The following is a 27,808-nucleotide window of genomic DNA, read 5'->3' on the forward strand; positions in this document are numbered from 1 at the left end:
TAGATACTGCATTTCTTATTAAAGAGGAAGCCCCGGCATAGCAGATCTTCTGATGTGAACCAAACCTCCCTGGTTATCAAATTAATCAGTGACAAGTTTATCTCTGAAGTTGACAGGTGCTAATTGATGTTTTAATGTTATTGCGTCAATTAGCACCTGTCAAATTCAGAGATAACATTGACACTTATTAAATTGATAACCAGGCAGGTTTGTTCACCCCAGAAGAACTACTTTGGTGGGGCTTCGGAAGTAGACTGATTAACATTTTCGGTAAATTCCATACGCCTTTGGAACTGAGATGTCATCGCGCAGATGCGAACATCGTTACTGCGAACTTCACGGCTTTGAATTGTGCAAATGACGATGTTCGCTAAATGATGTGCACACCAGCGTGACGTCAAATGACGACGTCTACCCGGCTTATGGGATTCACTGAAAAGGTCAATTGACTTCTACATGTAGGTATAAAAAAAGCTCTCTAAGTAAAAGACCGCATAATGCTAAGTTTTGTATTTTACAAGTACTACGTTTTCACTTATATATGACACGTATAAGGGCAGGCAGACTCTTCTCATTCTTCTTTGCAGGCCTATCAGGTATCACTTTCTGTCATGTCGACTGCACAGTGCCAGAAGTGGGTAAGTGCGATAACTGACGTGTGTAGCTGCCATGTGCAGATGAGTGTAACACACTTCATGTGTATAAATTACCAAATTTAACTAAAATTATAATGGTACATGGTGCAGTCATGTCTACAGTAGAATTCATCTCGACCTTTGCAGGACTTAACCCCATTAAAAGCTATTAAACCAAGATAACACTCATTGAAACAGCTCAACTGATTAAATCGGATCTTCTCTGGCTGTGCACATGTGACTGTTTTCATGTGCGATATCGCAATAAAGTTAGCGTATTATAGCTTCAGTTGGGTAACCGATTATAAAGGAAACGAAAGGAAACAATGGTATGTGTACTTTTGTTCACGAAATGAGACAAAGACCTGCTTTTTGTTAACCAGCATTCTTCAAAATGAGCAACATAATGATTGTTGACTTAACACGGTTTGGAAATAATTTCTTCATATTTTTGGTGTTATCTGTCGTTTACATATCCTTCCTAAAACACAAAAGTGCGACCCTCTCCAAACATCTAAATTAGCTAAAAATTTAGGACATGTTACAAAACTTTATTTTCTAGAACCTATTTAGAATAATTTAAATGTAGCTTTTACCGTTTTTTGTGGCATCCTTCAGAAGTGAGCGGTCCGATACCAATATTTTCGGTCAAATCTCCATTCAATTAACACGGGGAGTTGGCTAGCTATGCCTTGCCCTCACTCATATTTTACAAAAGTACGACCATTTCTGAACATCTAACCTAGCTGTAATTTTAGGTCATGTTAGAGAAATATATTTGCTAGAAGTTTTGGAGAATAAATAAAATATTGGCTGGTTATTTTTCACACAGTGATGTTAACTAGGCAAGTGTCCATTCTCCCAACATACATCATTTGTACAGGTCACGCTTCAATGGTGAGAGCACTGTGTATTGTGTATAGGAAAACGGACAGTAACTGCAGTATGAATGTATTGTATCATGAACTTTTCCTGTTATATATTGGGTACTTGCAATGTGAATATCCCCCTGTAATTTAACTTGCCACGTGGTCTCATGTTTTTCGCTGCAATACGTTAGACAGGATTAGATTTTCACACGTGGACGTGATCGCCTGACGTCAATTTAACGTCACTTCAACCGCTGTAGTAACCAATCGCCACTCTAAATTACGTCAAATTGACGTTACGTGTTCACGTACCGTGCTTACGTGCGAAAATCTTGTCCTGTCTACATTATACTTATAACTCATTTAGTGCTTACCACCTTGCTGATGATATTAAAGGTCAAGTGTGAAAGTCAATAGAGTTCATTAACACAATTAACCGTTACCATAAATTTCACATTATATGTTGCCCGCACGAGTAAACGTTTTGCCGATGTTACGTACATGTACACACGAAAGTGTAATGGTGAAATGAGGTAGTGGTTGATTGAGCAATGACCGTAGTTAATGATCGACACTTTCACTGGCTGATAAAGGGGAAGTCGGGCCAAGTGTACAGTAGACTGTTGACACGTGGTGAACAAACGCGGTACGTAAACTCGCGATGTCACGTGCTCTAGCTGTAACCAATCGGCCCTCTTGACATCGCGCGTTCACGTTTGTTGACCCGGTGCTGTCTAATGACTCGTTAATATGAGGACTAGTATAAAAACATGCGCAAAAGAAGACGTTTACGATGGCGGTTTTTATACCGATGATTGATCATTTTGATGTTCTTTGGGTCAAGGCAAACTAGTTTAAACCCGCACTTAAACTTTTAAATATTGAAAAGCGGATGGTGACAAAATACACGCAACCATGTTCACGTATAAATTTGCAATTATTAAAGCACAGAATTGATCATATTTAAAAACTTTCACTTTTAACAAGAACAGACATTATAGGTTTCGGAATCGGTGGTGTAGCAGAAACAAGACATCAACAATATTTGGTTTTGTCATACCCCCATGTTGAAAAACTTCTGAAGCCACTGATTAATGTCTGAAACTTGATAATTTATTAGCTGATTGCAAAGATGATTTTTAGTCACATCTTCTTTAAATTTCATCAGTAACTTTTTGAGATATTTTAGGACTATAGACGTTTCAACTTTCGTTTTACCATGTTTAGGCTACATAAATGTCGCTAATGTGTTTGGGAGAAATAATACTGTAGATGTTTGAGATATGCATTGTACAAATTTGTTTTCTTGTAAATAACTTCTATTAATAATTTATTTGTTGTAAGAATTCAAAGTGGTTTAACTTTGAGTCAACTATTTTTCAAATGAGAATTCTGGGATACGCTTCGTAACTTTTTAGGTTATAACGAGGATGCAAAAGAGTGTGGCATAACGTCACTGGGCGGGAAAAACCTCATTTTGGCCCTTGAACATGAATAAAGCTTTGTAGGTGTAGACTTTATATTGAAGAGTTTGCTTCATCCATGTTCAAGGGCCGAAGTATATGTTGGAAAAAAACTCATATATAGGCCTACTTTTGGCCTTTGAACATGGATAAAGCCTTTATAGGTGACTTTATATTGAAGGGTTTGCTTCATCCATATTCAATGTACATATATGAGTTTTTTCTCACCCAGTGACGATAAGTGGTATGAAGAACGACTCATTTTGGACATTTTGGAGTGGTATAAAATTTCACTCGAAAAGGTAATCATGGTAATGTGATAGCTAACATGCTCACTCTCAAAAAAAAAGTGATATTTCACCACAAGATGGTTTCGTTTCAGACTGATTTTCACTCAAGAAAGAGTTGTTCCTTATATCATCTCTCAAGATCGCGAAGGATATAGGGTTACGAGAAGCTGTAACTATCAGATTCAACCAATCGTGGGAAGTTTTTCCAACAAATCCAGGCTGCCGGTCAATCATCTTCCAGTCATGCATAACGTGATATGCCTGATCGCCCGGTAACCTGAATTTGTTCGAAAAACGTCCCACGATGGGTTGAATCTGCTGTTACTAAGGTGCGGAGAGTATTTTGAATTTGTAGCCTATTGTAAAATTTATGCATTCTTTTCCTCAGTACCACTATGCCAACCTTTCGATATGTGTATTAGAATATGTAAATATACCGAATAAAAATATATGAAACAAATCAAGGAAATAATTGAATGATTGCAATTGCCCAATTTCTTATGTTTGGCAAGGGTGTTGTGGGTAAATTCCGAGAAAACCTTGATTTCTGCAATTGGAAGCTTTCCAACTTGATTAATTTTAGGTTGTGCAAATATGTTATATTTTAACTTTCCAAAGAACATTTGAGCCAAGAATGACAGCTTTACATGTGATTTTTGATACCATGCAACATTAATGTTGAAGTTTTAAAAGATTTAAACTTTGCATTACAATTCAAAAAACATTTATGTGCCGTGTGAGAATTTTTTTAAGCCAGCTGGAATTCTTTATGCAATAATTCTTTATGCAACATTTATATCAACATTAACGAAAAAAGATATTTAAAAGTACCAAGCATCATCTTACATATAAGCTTTCATTTTCAATATCGTGCAGGTTTTCAAATTTGAACAAAACCTAATTAAATGTTTTGCAAGAAACAGATTGTTTAAAAAGAAAGAAAAGGATTTCACCGAACAAAATATGAAGCCCATTGACCGCTAGTGCGCATTGTGTTGAATGTTCTTTATTTCAAACTTGGAATGAAGTGAATTGACTCATGCGTTATGTAATCGCTCATTTCGTCGCAGTCAGTTAACCGAATCCAGTAAAATTAGCATATAGGATGCAAAATAAGATGGGCTACACGCTGATTTTTTAATTTTTGGATTCTGATGTCTAGTTCTCGACTTACGTCCAAATTTATTCGCCCGGTAATTTTTTTATGGGACACCCTGTATATGATATATAGCCCTGCATGGATGGGTACGTACCTTTAGCTGCTGCTAGATGCATGGGAGTAGCACCATCCCTCTTTCGTTGTACATTGAGTGAACATGACGCACGTCGGACCAACCAGTGGGTACAATTCAAATGCCCTAATACAAAGTGTGACAAAAACAATGTCTTGTTATTATAATGAAAAAGGGTCTGTTTTCACGAAATGAACGTGAAGTCGCAAGTTGGTGGCCTCGAGACCTTAGAAATTGGCGAGTTGTTATTCTTTGATTTTAATCAAAGAACAACAACTCGTGTCTTTAAAAAGACACCTGTATAGTCAGTGGTATGTCCTTAATGAATGGGACATAATGTGCTCTAGTCTGTATTCAGGCCCTGCATGAAATTATCGATTGGCTCCAAACAAAGGATTTGAGCCGGTGTCCTTCACCGTAGTTATGGCGGAGTGCAGTCCATTCAATCAAATGTTGTCATCAACCTATTTGATCGTAGTGCAGGGTTATGTGTGTGAGACGATCTGTCACGGTAGATTGCAATCATGCTTTTGTTGAATGCATTTGAGTAGTCCGCCATATTTACGGGATGATACGTCACATGCAAGGCCTCTATTCTGTTACCATTCACAAAGGACATACCACTGTCAATACAGGTGTGTCTTCAAGCAAAGACAATCAACTTTATAACAGTTGGAACATCCCGAAACTCCCAACTTACGACTTACGCTCATTTCGTGGGAGCAGGTCACATATGTTTTCATAAAGGGCCGGTTTGAAGTGTTCTTGGATTCATCACTATGAGAGAACCACGACCCCGGTTAGTTGAATGTCACTAAGGTAATTCGCTGTCGTAGTGCACGTTACAATATGGCAGTTGCCAGGTCAACTGGATCACGCTTTCTTTGTTACGAACCACTGATCGAAATGATCACAACACAAAGCCTATGGCATATCAAAATTCGGAACAGGTGTATGAGCCTAGGCTTGGAGCAGTAACCAATGGTTACTAACGTGCACAACGACAGCGAATAACGTACAGTCACCACAATAAATAAGGCAGCCGGCCATGAATCATGAGCAATAGTGATGGTCGATTTCGAAAATCAAGAAGACCATAATGACTGCATTATATACCATCCAAACATCTTATAACATTTGAGGTAAATTGCTTCAGCGGTTTGCATTATGCTATTATAATTAGAAGCAAAAATCGCAGTGATCCATAATATAATTAGTACAGTGCTGTTCTTGACATGGCACCATTTTGCTTCAACCATTTGGCTTATACACTCATAGAAATGACTTGTTCGCCTTGTTGGCGCAATTCAAAAGGAGTAAGTTTGGACAACTCAAAATAGTGTAAAAGTTGCCAAAACAAAATTCATTTTAGTTATCCGAACTTAAAAAATGCTGAAAAAGCTCAAAAGTTCTGTCAACTAATCAACTTTGTTGGCATTACTTAAAAAGTTGATGTAAGTCGTTGCGTCAACTTTTTAAGTAATGCCAACTCTGAATTCAAGTTCAGGGAACTTAGAAAAATAAACAAGGTTCAAAGAACCAATTAGTTGAGTTATTGTAACTCAACATGTAAGTTGATGTAACTCGTTCATATTAAGTTACTGGTACTTATTGTTTTGAGTTATTCCAATTTGGTACTTTGTTATCCCGGGTTTGTTATACTTAATTCACATAACTGGATCATTTTCTGCACAATGAGCAGTATTTAAATATTTATTTTTGTAATCAGTGCAAAATTTTGTATACTATAGCACACCTCTAGAAAATTATGCTAACCTAGGCTAGTTTCATTTTCTGAGTTGTAACAACTCAATAAAGTAAGTGCAAATGAGTGCGACCAACATAATAATATCGAGTCAGCTTTACTCAAAATTGTACGTGTTGGCATTACTTGGAAAGTTGACGCAACGACTTACATCAACTTACTGAGTAATGCCAACGAACAATTTCTATGAGTGTACCATCTTAACGAAACTAACATTTCACTGAGGTTATGAGCAAAATTATGAGCTTTCTTCCGACGCCAAAATCTGAATTTTGATTGAGATGGTGGATGAGACTGCCAATCGGGTCATTAACCAAATGTTAACATCCCCAGTGAGTAAGTATAGAAGCATGCATGGAACCTTTTTTTCTAAGAGTGTGGAACTAGTATAAGTACAGCCCTTCAAAAAGTGGCGCAAGATGATGAAATACATGGTTGTTCAAAAATTCAGTTTATTAAGGAATTATTTGCACGGGAATTTGAACCATGGACCTATATATGGATGTTAACTTTACAAGTTGAATGAATACCGTGTTGTTTATCTATTAGAATTTCAACCCACATTTGGACGCACGGACATTGTAAGTGTCGCCTTTGATCCAAAATCATACCTGCTTCTGCCGCCAAATGAAGTGGTGTCATGCCAGCGTCGTCTGCTACTGTTGGGTCCAGCATGGCTTGGTCGATTAGTACTTCTAAACATCCTACACTTCCTGCTTCAGCTGCTAAACATACTATAATGAGGAAAAAACAAAAAGAGAGAAAATCATTCGTATCTTATGTTCTTGATGAATCTTGGTAGTGGTTGACCGATTTTGGTTCGATACTGCTTACGTATTTATTATTTCATGTAGGCTAATCTTAACCCACTGTGATCTTCACCTTAATCCTATAACCCTAATCCTAAATCTAATCTTAACCCGTATCTAACCCTCACCCTACTTACATAAAGGAATTGTCCAACTCGGTACGATTATACCGCGGTAACACAAACAATTATAAATCTTTAACTGAAATTCATTTGGGTGTCCTCCGCCGCCCGCACATCATTTTCAGGCCGCTACTATAAATTGTTATTTTTTCCCCTGTCTTTTTGTTGTTGTTGATATTTCATTTTTTTGGACAAACGCCAGCTGAACTGTAGTCCATCCCGTACACAAACTCTAACCATGATACCTAACCCTTGCCGTAAATTATACAACCCCAACCAACCCAGCCAAACTAACCTCTACATTATAAAAGCAGAACCCTTAATACACTTAACCGCAAAATAAAATCGGACCTATCATTATAAATATGTTGCTACTGTTTCAATTACTTTATTCAGCCTTATTTCATTGAAAATTTTATTTTTATTGCTAATGGAATAAAGGAAAACCTTTCAAAGAATTTTGGAAGTTTAAAAAAATCTTTCAGGTTTGAATTTTTACTTGAGTGCAGCAGCTATTTTCTTGCGTGTTTGAATTTTAGTCTTGCGTGCAAGAAATTTTTCTTGCGTGATAGAAATTTGACAAATAGGTCATCATAATACGAAACTAATGCTTCGACCTATTTTAAAAATTTCAAACACACTAGAAAAACGTTCTTTCACGCAAGAGAAATATTCGAACTTGCAAGAAAAAAGCTCTTGCACACGAGAAAAAACTTCAAGATGCAAGAAATGTTTTCGGCATTTTCAAAATTGTTTGAACGGTTCTTCCTTATTTTATTAGTAATAACAATAGCAATTTGGGTGAAATCATGCTGAATAAATTAACATAACACATGCATAATAATTAATTAACACTAAAAATGATTATGTCCGATTTTCATGTGCATGAAATCATTTCCCAAAAAATTTATATTCCGCCCCTGTTTGGGGGCTAGGATATAGGGGCAAGGATCGTAGGTTTGTGTAAAGTTAGTTGGGTTGGGTTGGCTTTGTGTGGGTTCGGGTTTGTATATAGGCATGATAGGTTAGGACCAAAATGTAAACAAAACAGTTTCTGGAACATTTTTGGTTTCGGGTTCGATATTGATTCTAAACCAAAAACAAAGTCGATTATGCTTACAGAAAGTTTGTTATTGGCATACCACGTTTTGATGCATTTGCAAGATTTTGTACGGCAAGTGCTTAGTTTAGGGTTAGGCTAAATATTGAGGTTCATATCTCTCTTAAGAGTTTGACTTTCAATTTATAATACGTTGTGGTGTGTGTGAGTGCACAATCGGGAAAAAGATTGAATATTCAATCTGTCTTTTCGATTGTGCACTCACCGCAGACTTTAAGATTGAGAAATCATTATTTCCATTTAAGAGATATATTGACCTTTTAAAGAAATAATTGTCGATCAAGAAAAAAAAAAGCATAACTCTAACCCTAACCTAACCTAAGCTCTAGCCCTAACCATAACCCTAAACCTAACCCTAAAATGTCCTGACCGATTTTCGAACTAATTAACCATTCGGACTAACGTGTGCTCCGGGGCCGCTCCCCAACCCTGATCGTATAATAACACCTTACCCCTTGGTCATAATCATGATAATGGAACAAACCATGTACCAACGTTTATCATAAGGATTTTGATATTTTGGTTTGGTCCTAAAGAACGTATTAATTTTTGTATAGCATATTATTTTGTTCCTCAGAAATCAAAGTTACGGACTTCCGGATAAGAATAACGAGTTAAATAATGTCACAGGATTGGATATGCCCTTTGGTCTGTTACTATTAGTAAATAGTGCACTGATTGGAACTATAACAATTTAATTCTAAATGTCAATGGACGATGGAGTTAGTTTATGGGCTTAGCCAAAGTCAATATCGGGCGCCATATACAGAAAAGAAGTTCATGACTTTTATAACAATCAAGTTCTGAGGGTATAGAAAAGAAGTCTTTAGACTAAAGACTTCTTTTCTATACTAAAGTTTAGTGAAAACTGAAATTTACCTTTCCTTGTTGGGGTTACTTTTAAAGAGAGTGATTTGGGCTATTCTAGAAAATTGATGCACACCCCCTAGAGAGGAGTTTGGATTTCCGGACTTTTTGTCCAGTCAAGTCGTGATTGTTGGAAATCCAGACTCTAAAGTGTCCAAAGGCGAGAAAAATATAAAATTGGAATTCTCAATTTGAGAGGCTCATTTTGACAATTTCGTGATTTGTCATTCATTTGATTGGATTTTCAAACTTTTCTCAATAATATTGGGAACTGGAATTCCAGTCGTTTTCAAAAAATAAAACTTGGACATCTAGACATTTCTTTTATTGAAAAGTTTAATACTCATCTGATTTCTGGAATAGCCCAATACAGATTCCGTATTTTTTATAAACACCAAACCTTGATGAGAGGCTGGTGTAACAAAGTTATGGAATTTACAAAAGAAAAAAAATCCTAAGTTTTGTTGTAGGTGTGGTATAGATATGTCTCAAATGAAAGCCAACGGTTAGGAGTTGCGTTTTCCTTGTTTTATTTTCAAAACTAGATAGGCCTACTATCTACTGTTTCATTTGCACCAACATGTTGCAATGGATGGTGAATATCAACTTTCTGAAACTGGAAAGTGAACAAATTAAGGGATCGTTCAATATTTACGCGGGGGGTTGACAAAAAATCGTTCGCCCCTCTCGACTGCTCATAATTTTCGGATTCCTCCTTTCCCCTTTATCTCCATTTAAAACTTAACTGTCCCATCTTGGTTCCAGTAAAAATTCAGACCCCCTCAAGACCCTCGTCTGGTTACAATTGTAGCGTTGAGGGGTAACAAAACAGAAGCAGAAGCAGAAGAACCAAAAAAAAATCGGATTCCCCTTAAAACTCCCACTCCCCCTGCGTGAATATTGAACAGTCCCTAAAATTGGTATTTTTAGGCCATGCTGTTTATCACTCGACTTTTCCGAAATGAAATGACTCGACTAAAAATCGGTAAATTTCCTCCATAAAGATTATACAGTGACTAACTTGACTCGATTCAAACATAGACCCTTCCAGGGTCTATGATTCAAAATATAGCTCAAAATATAATAATTCGACTTGTTACAACTCTGCTGTTTATCAACTGAGAATGGTGTTCCGGTAAACATGGTAAAACCGTTAATTTGAACATTTAAATGTGCTTAGCCTATGTAAACACTGTTTCGGGCACTGTTTTTGCAGTGAATATGGAACCAATTGGTTAAATTTAGCTCCACATTTTCGTAATTGGCACGCTAATGCCTCGATGTCCGAAGAAAGGAATCTAATTAAAGTAGTTTGTGACCTAGTTTGGTGTGGTGGAATTGGAGTGACGACTAATTTCTTCGCTTTAGGCTGCACAGAAGCCCCAATTAAAATATCGACGGGAATGCTATATAGACCTACTTTTCAAAAGTGTGCAAGTTTCGAAGCACCGTCGTTGTCATCATTATCATCGTTGGCGTCGTCGTCGACGACAACGACGACGTCATCGTCGTCATCATCATCATCATCACCATTATTATCAACAACAGCATCATCTTCATCATCGTCTTCATCATCATTACAAGTTTACAAGTTTTATTTGTCTCTATGCCACCAAAACATTTGGTATAAGAGAGTTACAATAAGCATGATAAGATACAATTATCATAACGTACAATATCATACAATATAACAAAAGTGTGCAAACACAATACAATGACATCTTTCAGAATATGAGTCAATTAAACTTTTTCATAATACAATATGACAAAACTTTGCAAGTTGGTAACTCATTACCTCTCTGGCTGTTTAAAAGAGTGTTCATTTTAAGAGTGTTTGGTTTGAAGTTGTAAGGGTTTAGGAACAGCCTCCTCTCTTCAGCCAGAGACGGACATTGAAAAAGATAGTGGAACTCGTCCCCAAGTTGAGCCTTTGTGCACAAGGAGCATATTCTATCATTGTGCCGTTCAATGCCCTGGTAACGCCCTGTAACGATCGGTATTTTACAGTGTTATTACATCTAAATCTACAGAGTCTGATCATTATCATTATCATCATTTTCAACAACAGCATCATCGTCATCATCCTCATTGTCATCACCATCATCATCGTCAACTCATCGTCATCGTCGTCATAATCATCAACATCGTCATCATCATCATTATCAACAACAGCATCGTCGTCCCAGATCGATGGGCCACACGGCCCAGCCCCCCCATTGCCTAATGTAAGTTCTCTATTTTGGGCTAAAATTGTCTGAAATTGTAATTTGTTTAGCCATGAAATTAGTTATCCATGAAAAAGTATTAACTCAGTTTGCTATTTTCTCTCTTGGGCCACTGTATATTGCAAAATCTGAACTTATTTCCTTTGTTTTTTTGTTTTTCTTTGATATTTTTACTTTAAAAGTACCCTTTTTTCAATAGGGCGTACCCTATTTTTGTTTTGTGGATTTGGGCCCCCGCCCCATATAGGCTTGCCCCCCTGGAAAAAAATCCCAGTTACGCCAATGTTTCAATCATTCGGCCTACCATCTTGTTTACGTTATTAAATAAACATGAAAATAAAGTTGACTTCCCTGACCTGGTTATCCTCGCAAAAATAACTTTGTTATATCGCATGATGCACTATTACATTTCCACAATCACAACTAAATAACATCATTGTCGTCGTCAACATAATCACTACAACATCCATTTACAGAAAAGGTTTAAATGTCGGGTTATATAAAGGGTAAAAACGTTTAAACATTCATAAAACATTTTGAAACGTAATGCAAAACATCCTAACAGAATGTTATTTAATTGTTGACAAAATATTTTTCAAAAATATCTGCCCAAAATATTTTACAATAACGTTTTAAAAACATAACTTTTATATACCCCGATATTTAAATATTATTAAAACGTTTTGACTAAACGTTTGAAGAAACACACGTTTTACAGAAAACGGTTTAAATATTATTAAACGTTTTTGACTAAACGTTTTAAGAACATTTTTGTGTTTGCTGGGTAGGCCTAAACATGAAAATAAAGTTGACTTCCCTGACCTGGTTATCCTCACAAAAATAACTTTGTTATATCGTATCACTATAGGTTCCCCAACATGCTCATATATCAGGGCACAATTCTTTAACCTCAATACATTTGTACATTCATTAAATGACCTTTATAAATTTGGGTAAAAAAACTCATACTCTGCAAGTTCAGGTCAAATTTTACACTATGATTGTTTAATTGAGGTTATTGTATTATGCCATTGGGATGAGGTCATTATGGTCCATAGTGTATCTAAAGCGACCTATTGCATTTCCATCATCACAACTAAATAACATCATTGTCATCGTCAACATCACTTTCCCCACATGTAGTTAAGTTAGTTTCACCTTCACCCATTTTCCTTTAAAAAGCTTTTCATTTTCACTTAGTTACACACACAACAGAACTGGAAAAGGAAGCCGCCATGAATGCCTAAAGCCATTTGACATGTTTAGGCATTACATTAAGCTTTTAAGTAAAAACAACTATTTAAAAATCGATTTTCAGTTCAGGCATGGAAAACAAATGTATTTTAAATCACGAAATTTATGTACATGGCCTATAGGCAGAGACTCGTCTCTTGCTGAATTTCGAAGATTGCATAATGCATAATTATTGTTATTATTTCATATGGACATTCATGAGGGAAAACATTAGTTAAATAACAAAAAACCTAACTACATGGAAAGATAAACATAATGTTGTTGTTTTTATCTATATAAACCGAAACAAAATTTCATTTTGGTGATTTTTTTATCATGTTTATGGTGTCAAGCATATCTATAGGCATTAACACTAACAGCTGACATTGGGAGATAACGCCCCGCCTTTTTCAGATGAGTGACGGGGGAGAGCGGATTTCATTTTTTTTGGTCCTGCGGAGATTTGAACTCGGGACCTCTTGCACCAAAGGCAAATACCTTAACCAGTGCGCCACACTCCTCCCCCGGGCTCCTCCCTGATACTTGAATTCATAAATGTTACAAAAGACACCGGGAAAAAGTCCTTCGTGTTGAATTACATTTTGAATTGTTATTCATTTACAATAAATGTTCAAGTATGAAGTTTGAGAAAACGTTGTTCATCTAATTCTTACTAAATTAAAGGCACATTCAGTGATTTGCTCACCAGTCCGGATGATTGTAAAAATCATCAAAATTCAGTTCAGGCATGGAAAACAAATGTATTTCAAATCACGAAATTTATGTACATCGCCTATAGGCCTAGGTGGAGACTCGTCTCTTGCTGAATTTCGAAGATTACATAATTATTATTATTATTTCATATGGACATTGTGAGGGAAAACATTAGACAAATAACAAAAAACCTTACCACATGGAAAGATAAACATAATGTTGTTGTTTTTATCTATAAACCGAAACAAAATTTCATTTTGGTGATTTTTTTTTTTATGTCAAACATGTCCTTTTCCAGATGAGTCAATGGGAGAGCGGATTTCATTTTTGGTCCTGCAAAGATTTGAACTCGGGACCTCTCGCACCAAAGGCAAATGCCACGATCCTCCTTGAATTTTGAATTCATAAATGTTACAAAAAAGACACAGGCAAAAAGTCTTTGGTGTTTAAGTAGGCCTACATTTTGTTCAAGTATGAAGTTTGAGAAAATGTTCTTCATCTAAATTCTTACTAAATTAAAGGCCCATTCAGTGATGATTTGCTCACCAGTCCGGATGATTGTAAATATCATCAAAATTCTGATTTTGGTATATACCTTTGTCATTGTCATATAACATAGCCTGCTAATGGAATGGTTCAGCCGAAAGCTGTGTATTTAAGACAAAATAAGGCATTTACATGAATCTGTAAGCTGCTGTAATTTATATAGGCTACTGTCAGTATATACATTTATAGCTACATGTATTTGAATGGAACTTCAACTTCGCCAATACTGCTGTTTTCTTCATTTTTGGCCAAATATTTCATTTCAAAATACCAAATGACAATTTGAATGAATATTCTTCACTTTTAAGCAATTTATAAATAATTTTAATTTTTTAACATTTGCGCTGAGATCACTGAATGGGTCTTTAAAAGATGAACACTGTGTTATTTTTTTTATTAAGTTGAGATACCTGCACACAGCGATTGTTGGTATAATGGTAATTGATGTCTAAAGCAATTTTAACATCAATCGCCATCTTGAGACGCAATGCATCTAAATTGGTTTTCAAGCACAGATGGGCTATGTAAACATGTTAACGCAAACATTGTGACTATCTATCGGAGGAATTCCCATGTCTATACCATGCATGTCTACTTTACCATCAACTGTTCTGTTTGATTTAGTACGTTCTTAAGGGCTCAAATAGCGACGTTTTCACGTATTTTTTTGTGGGACCTGAGAGCACATCAGACATATCGAATTGCATTTTGAATACCGGTATACGAGGAATGTCCTGATGATATCAAATTTTTTTTTTTTTTCGAAGTCCTCGAAGAAATTGTATATTTAGTCTAAATAATGTACATAAAGTGTATGTAGCTGGGATGAAAAGCCGTCCATGATATGAAAAAAATGCAGGTCTTTTTTTTGGGAAAATGTATATATTCAATATGAAAGGTTAAAAATTTCAATTGATGTTCTTCTTTTCATCCCAGCTACATATTAAGTACATATCATTAGATTTATGAGTTTACTTCGAAGACTGTTAAATACTAGTATCAAAAATATCAAATTTTAATAATTTGCCATAAAATTTGTATAATATCGCGAATTTCTAAAATTCAAAATTATTTGATATCAGAAGGACATTTCTCGTATTCAGAATGCAATTCGATATGTCTGATGTGCTTTTGCAAACGTTGCTATCCGATATATTTATTTTATATCTAGCCATGTGAATTGATACACTGTAAAAATAATGTTTTCTTATTTCTTTCTTTTTTGTGACTACAAAAGCAGCATCTGATTAAGTCCGATATAATTCTAACAAAATGAACATTGATCAATGTGATTTGCTCAGTACACTGTAAAAATATTTTACTCAACACTGAGTAAAAAGGTCACAGCTCAACAGTTGAGTAAAAAATTACTCAACATTGAGAAATATTTTACTCATTTGTTGAGTTCTGACCTATATATGAGCTCAATGTTGAGTAATTTTTTACTCAACTGTTGAGCTGTGACCTTTTTACTCAGTGTTGAGTAAAATATTTTTTACAGTGTACTGAGCAAATTACATTGATCAATGTTCATTTTGTTTGAATTAGGCCTATATCAGACTTAATCAGACGCTGCTTTTCTAGTCACAAAAAAGAAAGAAATAATTCCGGTAAAAAAAATCAAACTTTCATAATTATTGGACACAAAAAGTACGTTATCCAATTAATTCACCAGCATGAACAATAATATATTTGATCTCATAATTTATAGTTGATCATAAATTTGTAATCTTTGACAGTATTAAATTTTATAAAATGCGTTGAAGCTTCTTCAATTAAGTATGCAGTGCTAGTGGCATGTATTAAAATTACAAAAATTAAAACAACAGTGCTAATACATACATGTAGCGGTGTTTATACACTAGGACCCACAACATGCTCATCTATCAGGGCACATTTCTTTAACCCCAATACATTTGTACATTCATTGAATGACCTTTGAAAATTTGGGTATAAAAACCCATACTCTCTGACTTGAGGATAAATTTTGCCCTATCATTGTTTAAATGAGGTTATTGAACTATGCCATTGGGATGAGGCCATTGTGGTCCATAGTGATAGTATACGTCACCACCATTGGGCTATTCCAGTTGAAATACATATGCCTACACCCCCTGTGGAAGACATGACACACGGGGTGAAGATTTGAAATGGAGTCATCCATTCAGGTAACCCCATTTGAAATCTACACCCCCTATGTGGGAGATTAAAGTCATGTCTTCCATAGGGGGTGTAAGGATTTCAACTGGAATAGCACTTTTTAAAAACGTACGTGCTTTATGACAGATTAACCTTGTTTGTGAGAATCCTATACAAACTTGTATACGCATACTTTCCTTCATTTCATACAAAAAATAAGGTCACAGGGTTCAGTCTATATTAAGAAATGTGATAGACTGAACTTCTTTAATTTCTTTTTAAAAATACTTGGCCCGAAGGTCATTACAATTTAATTTGACCAAAATATTCTGTGATTTGACCACATCCATGGGAGGGAGGTTACACCAAGAGCTCTTGGTTACCCCACTCTGGACTACCAGAGAATATATCTTACCCTTCCCAGAATCCTTTGCAACATGATACATCACCTAATTACATCAAATGACACTTTCACTTTGTACATGTTCCCTGTGTTTTCATGTTGAGAATAGACTGGCGAAACATGGGTCGATAGTCAAGAAATAAACATATACTGCGCCAATAAAGTATCCTTACACTTGGAAAAATAATCACAATTTCAAACCTGAACAATATTGGGGTAAATTTGTTTTTTTTAATAGATGCACTATTTAATTCTGCACATTATGACACCACATTGAATCCAATGTGACAAGCAATTGAATAGACGAAGGTTCAGTTTTAAAAGTGACAAACTGGCCTATACAAGGCCCAAAAAGATTCCAACAAGCGCAACAAAGAGACAACACAGTTTCTTCAATGAAGCGTTATTTAAAGCAGTTTTTATTTCAGTTTTTACTTTTCATAACTTTCATTTTATTTGTCAGTTCTTTTGTTTCAGCTTTCTTTTGTTCCTTTTGTTTTAAATTAAAGCCAAACGCATAAATTAGAAATTCACCACTCTCAATCCAGATGTCTAGTCTGTGGAGTTTTGAATAGGCCAGTTTGTCACTTTTAAAACTGGACCTTCGTCTAATCAAATGCTTGTAACTTTGCTTTCTGAAGTCACGCTGGATTCAATGTGGTGTCATAATGTGCAGGATTAGATAGTGCATCTATTAAAAAAACAAATTTACCCCAATATTGTTCAGGTTTAATATTGTGATTATTTTTCCAAGTGTAAGGATACTTTATTGGCGCAGTATATTTTGCAAGATCTGGATGTGCTCCATCTTGAGGTACTTTTTGTCACTATCGACCCATGATGCACTAGAGAGCAAATCAGTCTGGAAGAAATGCATTGTGGGAAGTGTAAGATATCTTCTCTGCAGGACTACCTACCTGCATTTGCCCCGTCATTGCCTGTCGCTCCCACATCATCCACCTCCATCAATCTCTTCAGACATTGCACTGCCCCTCCGGCCGCCGCCACCAAGAACGGGGTTCGACCATGTTTATCCCTCCAATACACTCTTTTTACTGGTGTCTTTTGAAGCAACAAGTCCAGACAACCCGTGTGATTGAGATAAGCTGCAAGGTGAATTGGTCTTTTTCCTGTGGAGTCCGAAATCAACAAAGAGTCCTGTAACTGTTGAAGATCCTCGAGGCATTTTAGGACCAAATGAACCACCTGTGAGTTCCCTCTCGTCACCGCCTGTAGCAGAAGAGGTGAAGCTGCAAGATTGGGTTCACTCCACGCAACATCCTCTTCGTGTTGATTACAGTCAAATACGTGACCATTCTTGCCATGTCGTCGAGATATCCTTTTAAAATGTCTCTGCTTCTTTTTCTCCGCAGCCTCTCTGCTTTGAAACAGTTGTTCAAGTATAGCTTGAAGGCATGCAACGTGAGAAGTACGAACTGCGTTTGATAAAGCTGAATTTATTTCTGTGTGAAAACATTCGACACAAGCATCAGCTATTGGCATGCCAAAAGAAGTTGAAGAACCGGTATCAGTATCATCATCATCCTCATCTTCATCACCATCCTTTATAGCTTTACCATTTTCATCTTTGGTCGTTTCTCCTCTGTAGATTTGCTCCTCCGGTTTTGCATCTTCCGTCGGTACAATTATCTCTTTTGTCATTTTTGATGAGTCTAAATTATTATTTTCGCTCTTTTGTTTGTCTAATTCAGCATTTTCCGACTCTTTAAATGTCCCTTTTGAGTTCAAACTATCATCTGTTCTATTCTGTTCAACATCACTACATGTATCACTTGTTGTTCCATCCTCCTTCACAATATCCTCCCTTCCATCAATTCCTGTCAATTCTACAAGTTTCTTTGTTTCCGTAGTCAGAACATCTTTGCTTTTAAATACAGCATCCCTATCATCAAAAGTCAGCAATTCTTTTTTCAAAATTGCCTCCTCATTTTCAAGAAACAAATCCAGTTCTTTTAAAATGCAAAATATCATTTGAGTTTCTTCATCACTCATCAATACAGGTGAAGACGGCTCTATCGTCGGTGTTATCGTCGGTGAAGTTTTATGTCGTTGTCGTCTTTCCATATCAAAGTTGGCTTCATTAGGCACAGGTTATGCTTAGGTGCAATAATCCATTCGTGTTGGCATTCTCGTCACGGTTAATGAAGCAATGGAAATACACAAATGCTTTGGTGTTGTGACTAATAAAGCAAAGCAAGGTTAACTAGCTGTCGACCCTATCAATAATTTATAGGGTTTTAGACAAACATAAAATGAAGTTATTCTGGAGACTGCATTTTGATATCACTCCATATATTTTAACGTACACCAGTGGTGTAAAGATGTGTGGTATTGCCGGGTGACTTACACGTTTTACACACAACTTGAGTCCATATACAAACACGTTTAAGAAAACACCACTCTACGGTCACAGGCTGTCACAGCATCAACATCATAAATATGTTGCACTATTGGTATATTGCACATGTGCTTCACATATGTGGAAGATTTATAGTAATCATGTATTTAACCATAGTAAAACATGGCACGGTCATTAAAAAACCAATGTGTAGTAGGCTTATGTGCTACGGTGCTACGTCGCCTCGGTGATGAAGAAACATTATACCGTCACTCAAGTTAAATATCAAGTGTAACTCATATAGCTGTGTGCAGAAGCTTGCAGATTACACTGTATGTTATCATCAGTAGACATGACTTTTAATATTAAATGATACCTCCGGCAATATGTCCAATGTTTTATCTTATGGAAGATTAATCATCTAGTTTCAGCTCCATAATTGTCGAAAATAATATCTCGTAATATAATGTAACCAGGAAATAGGCCTAGTAGAAAATCACATTAAAATCGTAGTTATTCCTTCATTAACACCAGCACCAGCTACCAACATGTAATCCCATATCCAATTGTAGCAATAATCTCGCCTGGCCTTTATTACACACGTCACTTGCAATGTATGTTATGTGTTCTCAATTAAGCATAGTATTATTAAAATATTTCCGGCTTTAATAATACCAAGAATCCCGGCCAATGTCTTTAAAAATGAAAATACCACAGGTCCTCACGTGGTGTGTATGTAGACAGCATGCAACAGTAGCCTACCCGAATTCTGCAGGTATAAGCTTATCGTACATATTCTGTTACTCCAGTCAACTGAATCACGGCTAAAGTTTATTTTTGTGCTGTTTATTTTGGTTGCTGAGAGTCCACGAGTGTAATTCCCACGAGCAGGTGCTGTTTCCACTGATGCACTTTTTATATAACCAGTGATAACCATTAAACTGTAACTCGCTTACACTTAATAATTTTTAGTATCGACTGAATATGAATGCATTCAGTTAAAGAGGCTTTTAAATTCAATCACACATACACGTGATGTTGCAGAATTCTGTGCCGTGACCTTGGTCGCGATATATATCAATGTTTTTATATCTAAGCCACGCGTAAGCGAAATAGAATATTATATTTTACTAAAGGCGCTGTCTGTCTGAACGAAAGATCTAAATGATTTATAGCCATAAGCAAAACTCCAGTAACATATACATGTAAGCTGATGTATTCTATAATTCTTCAACAAGAGGTAAAACGTCTTTTTCTTGTAGAAACAAAATTCGAGTCCTTGTGGGGTTATGTTATGATATGGCACCGGCGTAATATATTCACTCAATAAAATTATACCATCCTCATTCGAAATTATGCACATCTATGCTAATACCGTTGAAGATGATTTTTATTTTTAAGAGCAGTCGGAGAGCCTCATTAAGTCTGCGATGATGTATACCAAGTCTCCATCAGTATGTCCGTATTAACCCATTAACTGCTGCAGTAATTAAGTCAAACATTCACAAGGTATAATATATCATGTCACTCCAAACTGCGAAAAATAGAAGACGATTTTGATATATTATTTCAGTAAACTTCGGTAAAAATGTCATCAAATGCATGTAGAACAAAATCGGTTCTAGAATTGGCGAATATGTCTGGTGAAAATACAATGTTATTCGGAGACCTATATAGTCACATGATGAAAGAACATAAGTAGGTCCTGTATGCCTTGTTAGCATGCCTCTGCCTCCAGCGGAATCGGAATAACTATGGATTCTAGAAATACGTCCGACGGTGGGTTTCCGTCAATCCTCGTATTTGACAAATAAGCGTCACAGTTGATAGCAATTCCAGCGATAGCAGTATAGGTCAATCTTTCTGTCGTTCATTTCGTAGTACAACTTTGGATTTGTAAGTAATTATTAGTTTCTGATTGACACTGTATATCAAAAAAATACAAAACAAGTATTTAACGCTTCAATAACTTCAAAACAAAACATTTAACTAAAATGAACTTTGTAACTCGTTTACTTTTATTTTATATATTTTGACAGTGCATAACAAAATACAAAACACAATTAAATCACGGTTCAATGACGTCTAAACAAAATATTTATCTAAAATTAACTTTGTAAGCTTGTTATTTTTACTTTAAAATGTTTTGTATCAAAATACCGAACGCAATTAGATAACGTTTCAATGGTGTCTAAATATTTATTTATTTTTTATACGATATGGCATAACTGGGCATTAACAGCAGAGACAAAAATAAAAAAATTTGTTTGGTCTCTGCTGTTAATGTCCAGTTATGTCATGTCGTAAAAAATAATAAAGTATTTAACTTAAGTTAACTTTGGTGACTCTTTTGCTTTTATTTTACACTTACAGTATTTTGACAATATTCGATCCATATTATTCTTGTTTTTAAACTGATGAACAAATCTACCACGGGATCTACCATAGCGATTTGACAATCAGATATAAGTTATCAAGATATAACAGAAGTATTCAGAGTCACTTCGTAACCCTGGTAAATATGAACCAAACGTGGTTAATCATTGTTAATCATTAACTATAAGTTTTATTTAAACGGTTTACTTTACTCTTCAATTATCGTGACAATGCTAACAAACGTTAAATATTTTGTAAATCTAATGGTGCGAATAGTAATACAATAATTGACGACGAGCTCTCTATTACTTTGGAGTTGGGCACATTTTTATAAACAATTTCATAACTTGGAAAGAGGGAAAGGAAGAAAAGAAGGAACGAACGAAAGAAAGAAAGCGAGCAACAGAAAGAGAGAAAGACAGAAAGAAAGACAGAAAGACACGGACAGAAAGAAAGACAGACAGAAAAAAAGAAATAAAGAAAGAAGGAAAGAAAGAAAGACAGACAGACAGAAAGAAAGAAAGAAAGACAGAAAGAGAGAAAGACAGAAAGAAAGACACGGATATAAAGAAAGACAGACAGAAACACAGACATGCAGACAGACAGACAGAAAGAAAGAAAGAAAGAAAGAAAGAAAGAAAGAAAGAAAGAAAGAAAGAAAGAAAGAAAGAAAGAAAGAAAGAAAGAGAAACGCAGAAAGAAAGAAAGAAAGATAAAGAAAGAAAGAAAGAAAGAAAGAAAAAAGAAAGAAAGGAGAGAAAGAATGAAATAAAGAAAAGAAAGAAAGAATGAAAGAAAGAAAGGAAGGAAGGAAGAAAGAAAGAAAACAAGAAAGAAAACAAGAAAGAAAGAAAGAAAGAAAGAAAGACAGATAACAAGAAAGAAAGAGAGACAGAAAGAAAGAGAGAAATAGAAAGAAAGAAAGACAGACAGACAGAAAGAAAGAAAGACAGACAGAAAGAGAGAAAGACAGAAAGAAAGACAGAAAAAGTCACGGACAGAAAGAAAGACAGACAGACAGAAATAAAGAAAGAAAGAAAGAAAGAAAGAAAGAAAGAAAGAAAGAAAGAAAGGGAGAGAGAAAGAAAGATAGAAAGAGAGAAAGAAAGAAAGAAAGAGAGAAATAGAAAGAAAGAAAGAAAGAAAGAGAAAGAAAGAAAGAAAGAAATAGAAATAAAGAAATAAAACCATACCAGTATCACCTTAATCTGTTAATTAGATTTTATTCGTAAATGAAACCACATCAAACACAACGTCAATTATTTTCAATGTAACTTAATATCATTATTGTTTATATACAACCTGGGGAGTATAATAGGTCGTCAGTCAAATGGGCTATTCCATTTGAAATCCACACTACCCTGTGGAAGATTTAGCTAAAGTCTTCCACAGAGGGGGTATGAGTTTTGAATAGAATAGACAATTGGGGAACTTCCATTTATAATACTCACTCCAGTTGTGGAAGATATCACTGATAATACAGGGGAGTAAGAGTTTCAAAATGATTACTTCTGACCAATTACATTTGAAAAACATACTCCCCCTGTGGAAGATATTTCTAAAATCATCCACAGGGGTAGTATGGATTTCTGGAATAGCCCATTTGACATTTCAATATTTCATTCTTGAAATTGAATATAAAGAAAAGAATTATATAAAATCGTCATGGGGTGTGTGTGGGTGGGAGTGTGTGGTATTTGTATATGTGCCGGGTATTTATGCTATATTACCTCGTTTTCTAAAAACCATGCGCGCTCATAATTTGATGGAACCATCTTGGACTATCAATCACAATACTTCCTTCCTTTAAATCATCTCAGGTAAATAATGTTTATCAATGACGTCGTATCATGGAGGTAGTAGATATATCGCATGCTGATTGCTGATGGAGACATTTTAGATAATTAATTGAACATCTTGGTTAAACAAAATATGAGGTTTCGTTTAATTTCATTCTTTAGATATTATTAAAACTTACACCATTCGAAAATATAATATTCTATTTATAGAGCCCAATTTCAGATTTTTTTACTGTGCCACAGTTTTCAAACAGTGAGTTCACAATAATTAATCATTGCCGGGGTGCTTGACATGAAAAGCCGCTTTCAGTTAAACTACTATTATTAATTTGAATGCAGAACTACTAAACTACTTGAAGCGTGCTTTAGGTTAACCATAAAACTTTAATACCGTCACGGATCGTCAGTTTTTGTTAAACATTTACCTGGTGTATATTCATAACATAACAATAGGTTTGCAAGGCAGACCCGGGTAAGGTAAATCTACTTTGGTGACGTTGGTTGTCAAGTTTACCTGTGCATGCATTATGTGTGTAGGGGTGCACGCGTGCCAGCATTCTTGTGGGGTATCGGCTGCATACCACATACCCCTTGCGGGGAACTTTTGCACTGTGAGGTATTAACCTTGTACTCCACAGTGTAAAAGTACCTCAACGGACCCCATATGGCATATGAAAGCCATGATTTTTAGAGATACCCAACAGGGGGATGTATGTGGGCCTTGTGTGAAAATAAGCACAAAAATTGTTCCCACAAGGAAATTTCGTGCGTGCTTGCTTTACATGTATAGGCCTACCCTACAAGAATACTATACTAGGACCCCACAAGGAAGTTTCAGGACCCCACAAGGAGGTTTCCACAAGGGTATCTGGTACGAACACCGTCGCACTAACACACAGTAGGGCCTACCCCATATTCATGTAGGCCTACCCCACATGTATCCTGGGTTAAGTGTTTGTCGGGTGTGCTTGCGGAAGTCTTCTCTCCGTCTAAGCTCTAATAATATCATTTTTCGTATTTTCTGTTCCAGTTTATGCCAGATAGTGACGACACCTCATGCATATTATTTGTCTTGGGTATATAGCGTGTTGACCGGAAAAGCATGCATGTTTGTGCTGATTTTAATACTTTAATACCAATCAGTTTATATTGATATTTTTGAAAGTGAAATCATATAACTTATTTCAATACATCCATAAGTCCACAAAAATTAATAAGATGTCACGATAGCCGGAACAGATAACATGGATAATACTGCTTTAACTACTTGTGTAGTCATCGTCTGATGAACTCATCTTACGTAGATACAGCTCTTGTTAATGAGGTCATCTTGGTAAGCTCCATTGAAGAAGTCAGACTTAGGTTAGATATCACTCAATAATCATGTCATCTTATGCAACCATTGATGAAGTCATCTTAGATGTATCCAGCAAATACAAAAATGTTTTTTAAAACGTTATGTGTTTTGGTTTTGGTCAGACCGTTTTAATAATTTTTAAATGTCGGTTATTTAAAGGTCATGAAAACGTTTTTATAAGTTTTATATGAAAATCGACTATTTTAAAAATGTTATTGTAAAATATTCCTTGGCAAGCATTTTTGCACAATAATTTGTCAACACTTAAATAACATTGTTAAAATGTTTTCACAGATGCTTTTGAATGTTATTAAATATGTTAAAACGTATTATGCCTTTTACATAGCCGACATGTATACGTTTTCTGTAAAAGGCTTTGTGTTTACTGGATAGCACTCATTGATAAAGTCATCTTATGTAGATAGCACTCATTGATGAAGTCCTCTTAGGTATATAGCAATCATTGATGAAGTCATCTTAGGTAGATAACACTCAATGATGAAGTCATCTTATGTAGATAGCACTCATTGATGAAGTCATCTTAGGTAGATAGCACTCATTGATGAAGTCATCTTAGGTAGATAGCAATCATTGATGAAGTCATCTTAGGTAGATAGCACTCACTGATGAAGTCATCTTAGGTAGATAGCACTCATTGATGAAGTCATCTTATGTAGATAGCACTCACTGATGAAGTAATCTTATGTAGATAGCACTCATTAACAAAGTCATCTTAGGTAGATAGCACTCATTGATGAAGTCATCTTAGGTAGATATCACTGAAGTCATCTTAGGTAGATACCCATTGATGAAGTCATCTTAGGTAGATAGCACTCATTGATGAAGTCACCTTAGGTAGATAGTACTCACTGATGAAGTCATCTTAGGTAGATAGCACTCATTGATGAAGTCTTTATCTTAGGTAGATAGCACTCACTGATGAAGTCATCTTAGGTAGATAGCACTCCTTGATGAAGTCACCTTAGGTAGATAGCAATCATTGATTAAGTCATCTTAGGTAGATAGCAACCATTGATGATGTCATCTTATGTAGATAGCACTCATTGATGAAGTCATCTTAGGTAGATAGCATTCATTGATGAAGTCATCTTAGGTAGATAGCAATCATTGATGAAGTCATCTTAGGTAGATAGCAACCATTGATGATGTCATCTTATGTAGATAGCACTCATTGATGAAGTCATCTTAGGTAGATAGCATTCATTGATGAAGTCATCTTAGGTAGATAGCACCCATTGATGAAGTCATCTTAGGTAGATAGCACTTATTGATGAAGTCACCTTAGGTAGATAGCATTCATTGATGAAGTCATCTTAGGTAGATAGCACTCATTGATGAAGTCATCTTAGGTAGATAGCACTCCTTGATGAAGTCACCTTAGGTAGATAACACTCAATGAAGACATCTTAGGTAGATATCACTCATTGATGAAGTCATCTTAGGTAGATATCACCCATTGATGAAGTCATCTTAGGTAGATAGCACCCATTGATGTAGTCATCTTAGGTAGATAGCAATCATTGATGAGGTCATCTTATGTAGATAGCACTCATTGATGAAGTCATATTAGGTAGATAGCAATCATTCATGAAGTCATCTTAGGTAGATAGCAATCATTGATGAAGTCATCTTAGGTAGATAGCAACCATTGATGAAGTCATCTTAGGTAGATAGCACCCATTGATGTAGTCATCTTAGGTAGATAGCAATCATTGATGAGGTCATCTTATGTAGATAGCACTCATTGATGAAGTCATATTAGGTAGATAGCAATCATTCATGAAGTCATCTTAGGTAGATAGCAATCATTGATGAAGTCATCTTAGGTAGATAGCAACCATTGATGAAGTCATCTTAGGTAGATAGCAATCATTGATGAAGTCATCTTAGGTAGATAGCAACCATTGATGAAGTCATCTTAGGTAGATAGCAACCATTGATGAAGTCATCTTAGGTAGATAGCACTCCTTGATGAAGTCACCTTAGGTAGATAACACTCAATGAAGACATCTTAGGTAGATATCACTCATTGATGAAGTCATCTTAGGTAGATATCACCCATTGATGAAGTCATCTTAGGTAGATAGCACCCATTGATGTAGTCATCTTAGGTAGATAGCAATCATTGATGAGGTCATCTTATGTAGATAGCACTCATTGATGAAGTCATATTAGGTAGATAGCAATCATTCATGAAGTCATCTTAGGTAGATAGCAATCATTGATGAAGTCATCTTAGGTAGATAGCAACCATTGATGAAGTCATCTTAGGTAGATAGCAATCATTGATGAAGTCATCTTAGGTAGATAGCAACCATTGATGAAGTCATCTTAGGTAGTTAGCAATCATTGATGAAGTCATCTTATGTAGATAGCACTCATTGATGAAGTCATCTTAGGTAGATAGCACCCATTGATGAAGTCATCTTAGGTAGATAGCACCCATTGACGAAGTCACCTTAGGTAGATAGCACTCATTGATAAAGTCCTTAGGTAGATAGCACTCGTTGATAAAGTCATCTTAGGTAGATAGCACCCATTGATGAAGTCATCTTAGGTAGATAGCACCCATTGATAAAGTCATCTTAGGTAGATAACACTCAATGAAGACATCTTAGGTAGATATCACTCATTGATGAAGTCATCTTAGGTAGATATCACCCATTGATGAAGTCATCTTAGGTAGATAGCACCCATTGATGTAGTCATCTTAGGTAGATAGCAATCATTGATGAGGTCATCTTATGTAGATAGCACTCATTGATGAAGTCATATTAGGTAGATAGCAATCATTCATGAAGTCATCTTAGGTAGATAGCAATCATTGATGAAGTCATCTTAGGTAGATAGCAACCATTGATGAAGTCATCTTAGGTAGATAGCAATCATTGATGAAGTCATCTTAGGTAGATAGCAACCATTGATGAAGTCATCTTAGGTAGTTAGCAACCATTGATGAAGTCATCTTAGGTAGATAGCACTCATTGATAAAGTCATCTTAGGTAGATAGCACTCGTTGATAAAGTCATCTTAGGTAGATAGCACCCATTGATGAAGTCATCTTAGGTAGATAGCACCCATTGATAAAGTCACCTTAGGTAGATAACACTCAATGAAGACATCTTAGGTAGATATCACTCATTGATGAAGTCATCTTAGGTAGATATCACCCATTGATGAAGTCATCTTAGGTAGATAGCACCCATTGATGTAGTCATCTTAGGTAGATAGCAATCATTGATGAGGTCATCTTATGTAGATAGCACTCATTGATGAAGTCATATTAGGTAGATAGCAATCATTCATGAAGTCATCTTAGGTAGATAGCAATCATTGATGAAGTCATCTTAGGTAGATAGCAACCATTGATGAAGTCATCTTAGGTAGATAGCAATCATTGATGAAGTCATCTTAGGTAGATAGCAACCATTGATGAAGTCATCTTAGGTAGTTAGCAATCATTG

At 35.7% G+C, this 27,808-nt stretch overlaps 1 protein-coding gene across 1 annotated transcript in view; it reads right to left on the reverse strand.

The window, feature by feature from the left end:
* Positions 1 to 19,016, reverse strand: part of LOC140164958 (uncharacterized) — a 60,696-nt gene extending 41,680 nt beyond the window's left edge. The window contains 3 exon segments of the mRNA XM_072188366.1: positions 4,511 to 4,615; positions 6,866 to 6,988; positions 17,350 to 19,016. Of these exon segments, the coding sequence (XP_072044467.1) occupies positions 4,511 to 4,615; positions 6,866 to 6,988; positions 17,350 to 18,517 (1,396 nt within the window). The 5' untranslated portion in view covers positions 18,518 to 19,016.
* Between the last annotated feature and the right edge of the window lie 8,792 nt (positions 19,017 to 27,808).

Source organism: Amphiura filiformis, chromosome 11 (genome assembly GCF_039555335.1).
Source record: "Amphiura filiformis chromosome 11, Afil_fr2py, whole genome shotgun sequence".
Taxonomy (NCBI): Eukaryota; Metazoa; Echinodermata; class Ophiuroidea; order Amphilepidida; family Amphiuridae; genus Amphiura; species Amphiura filiformis.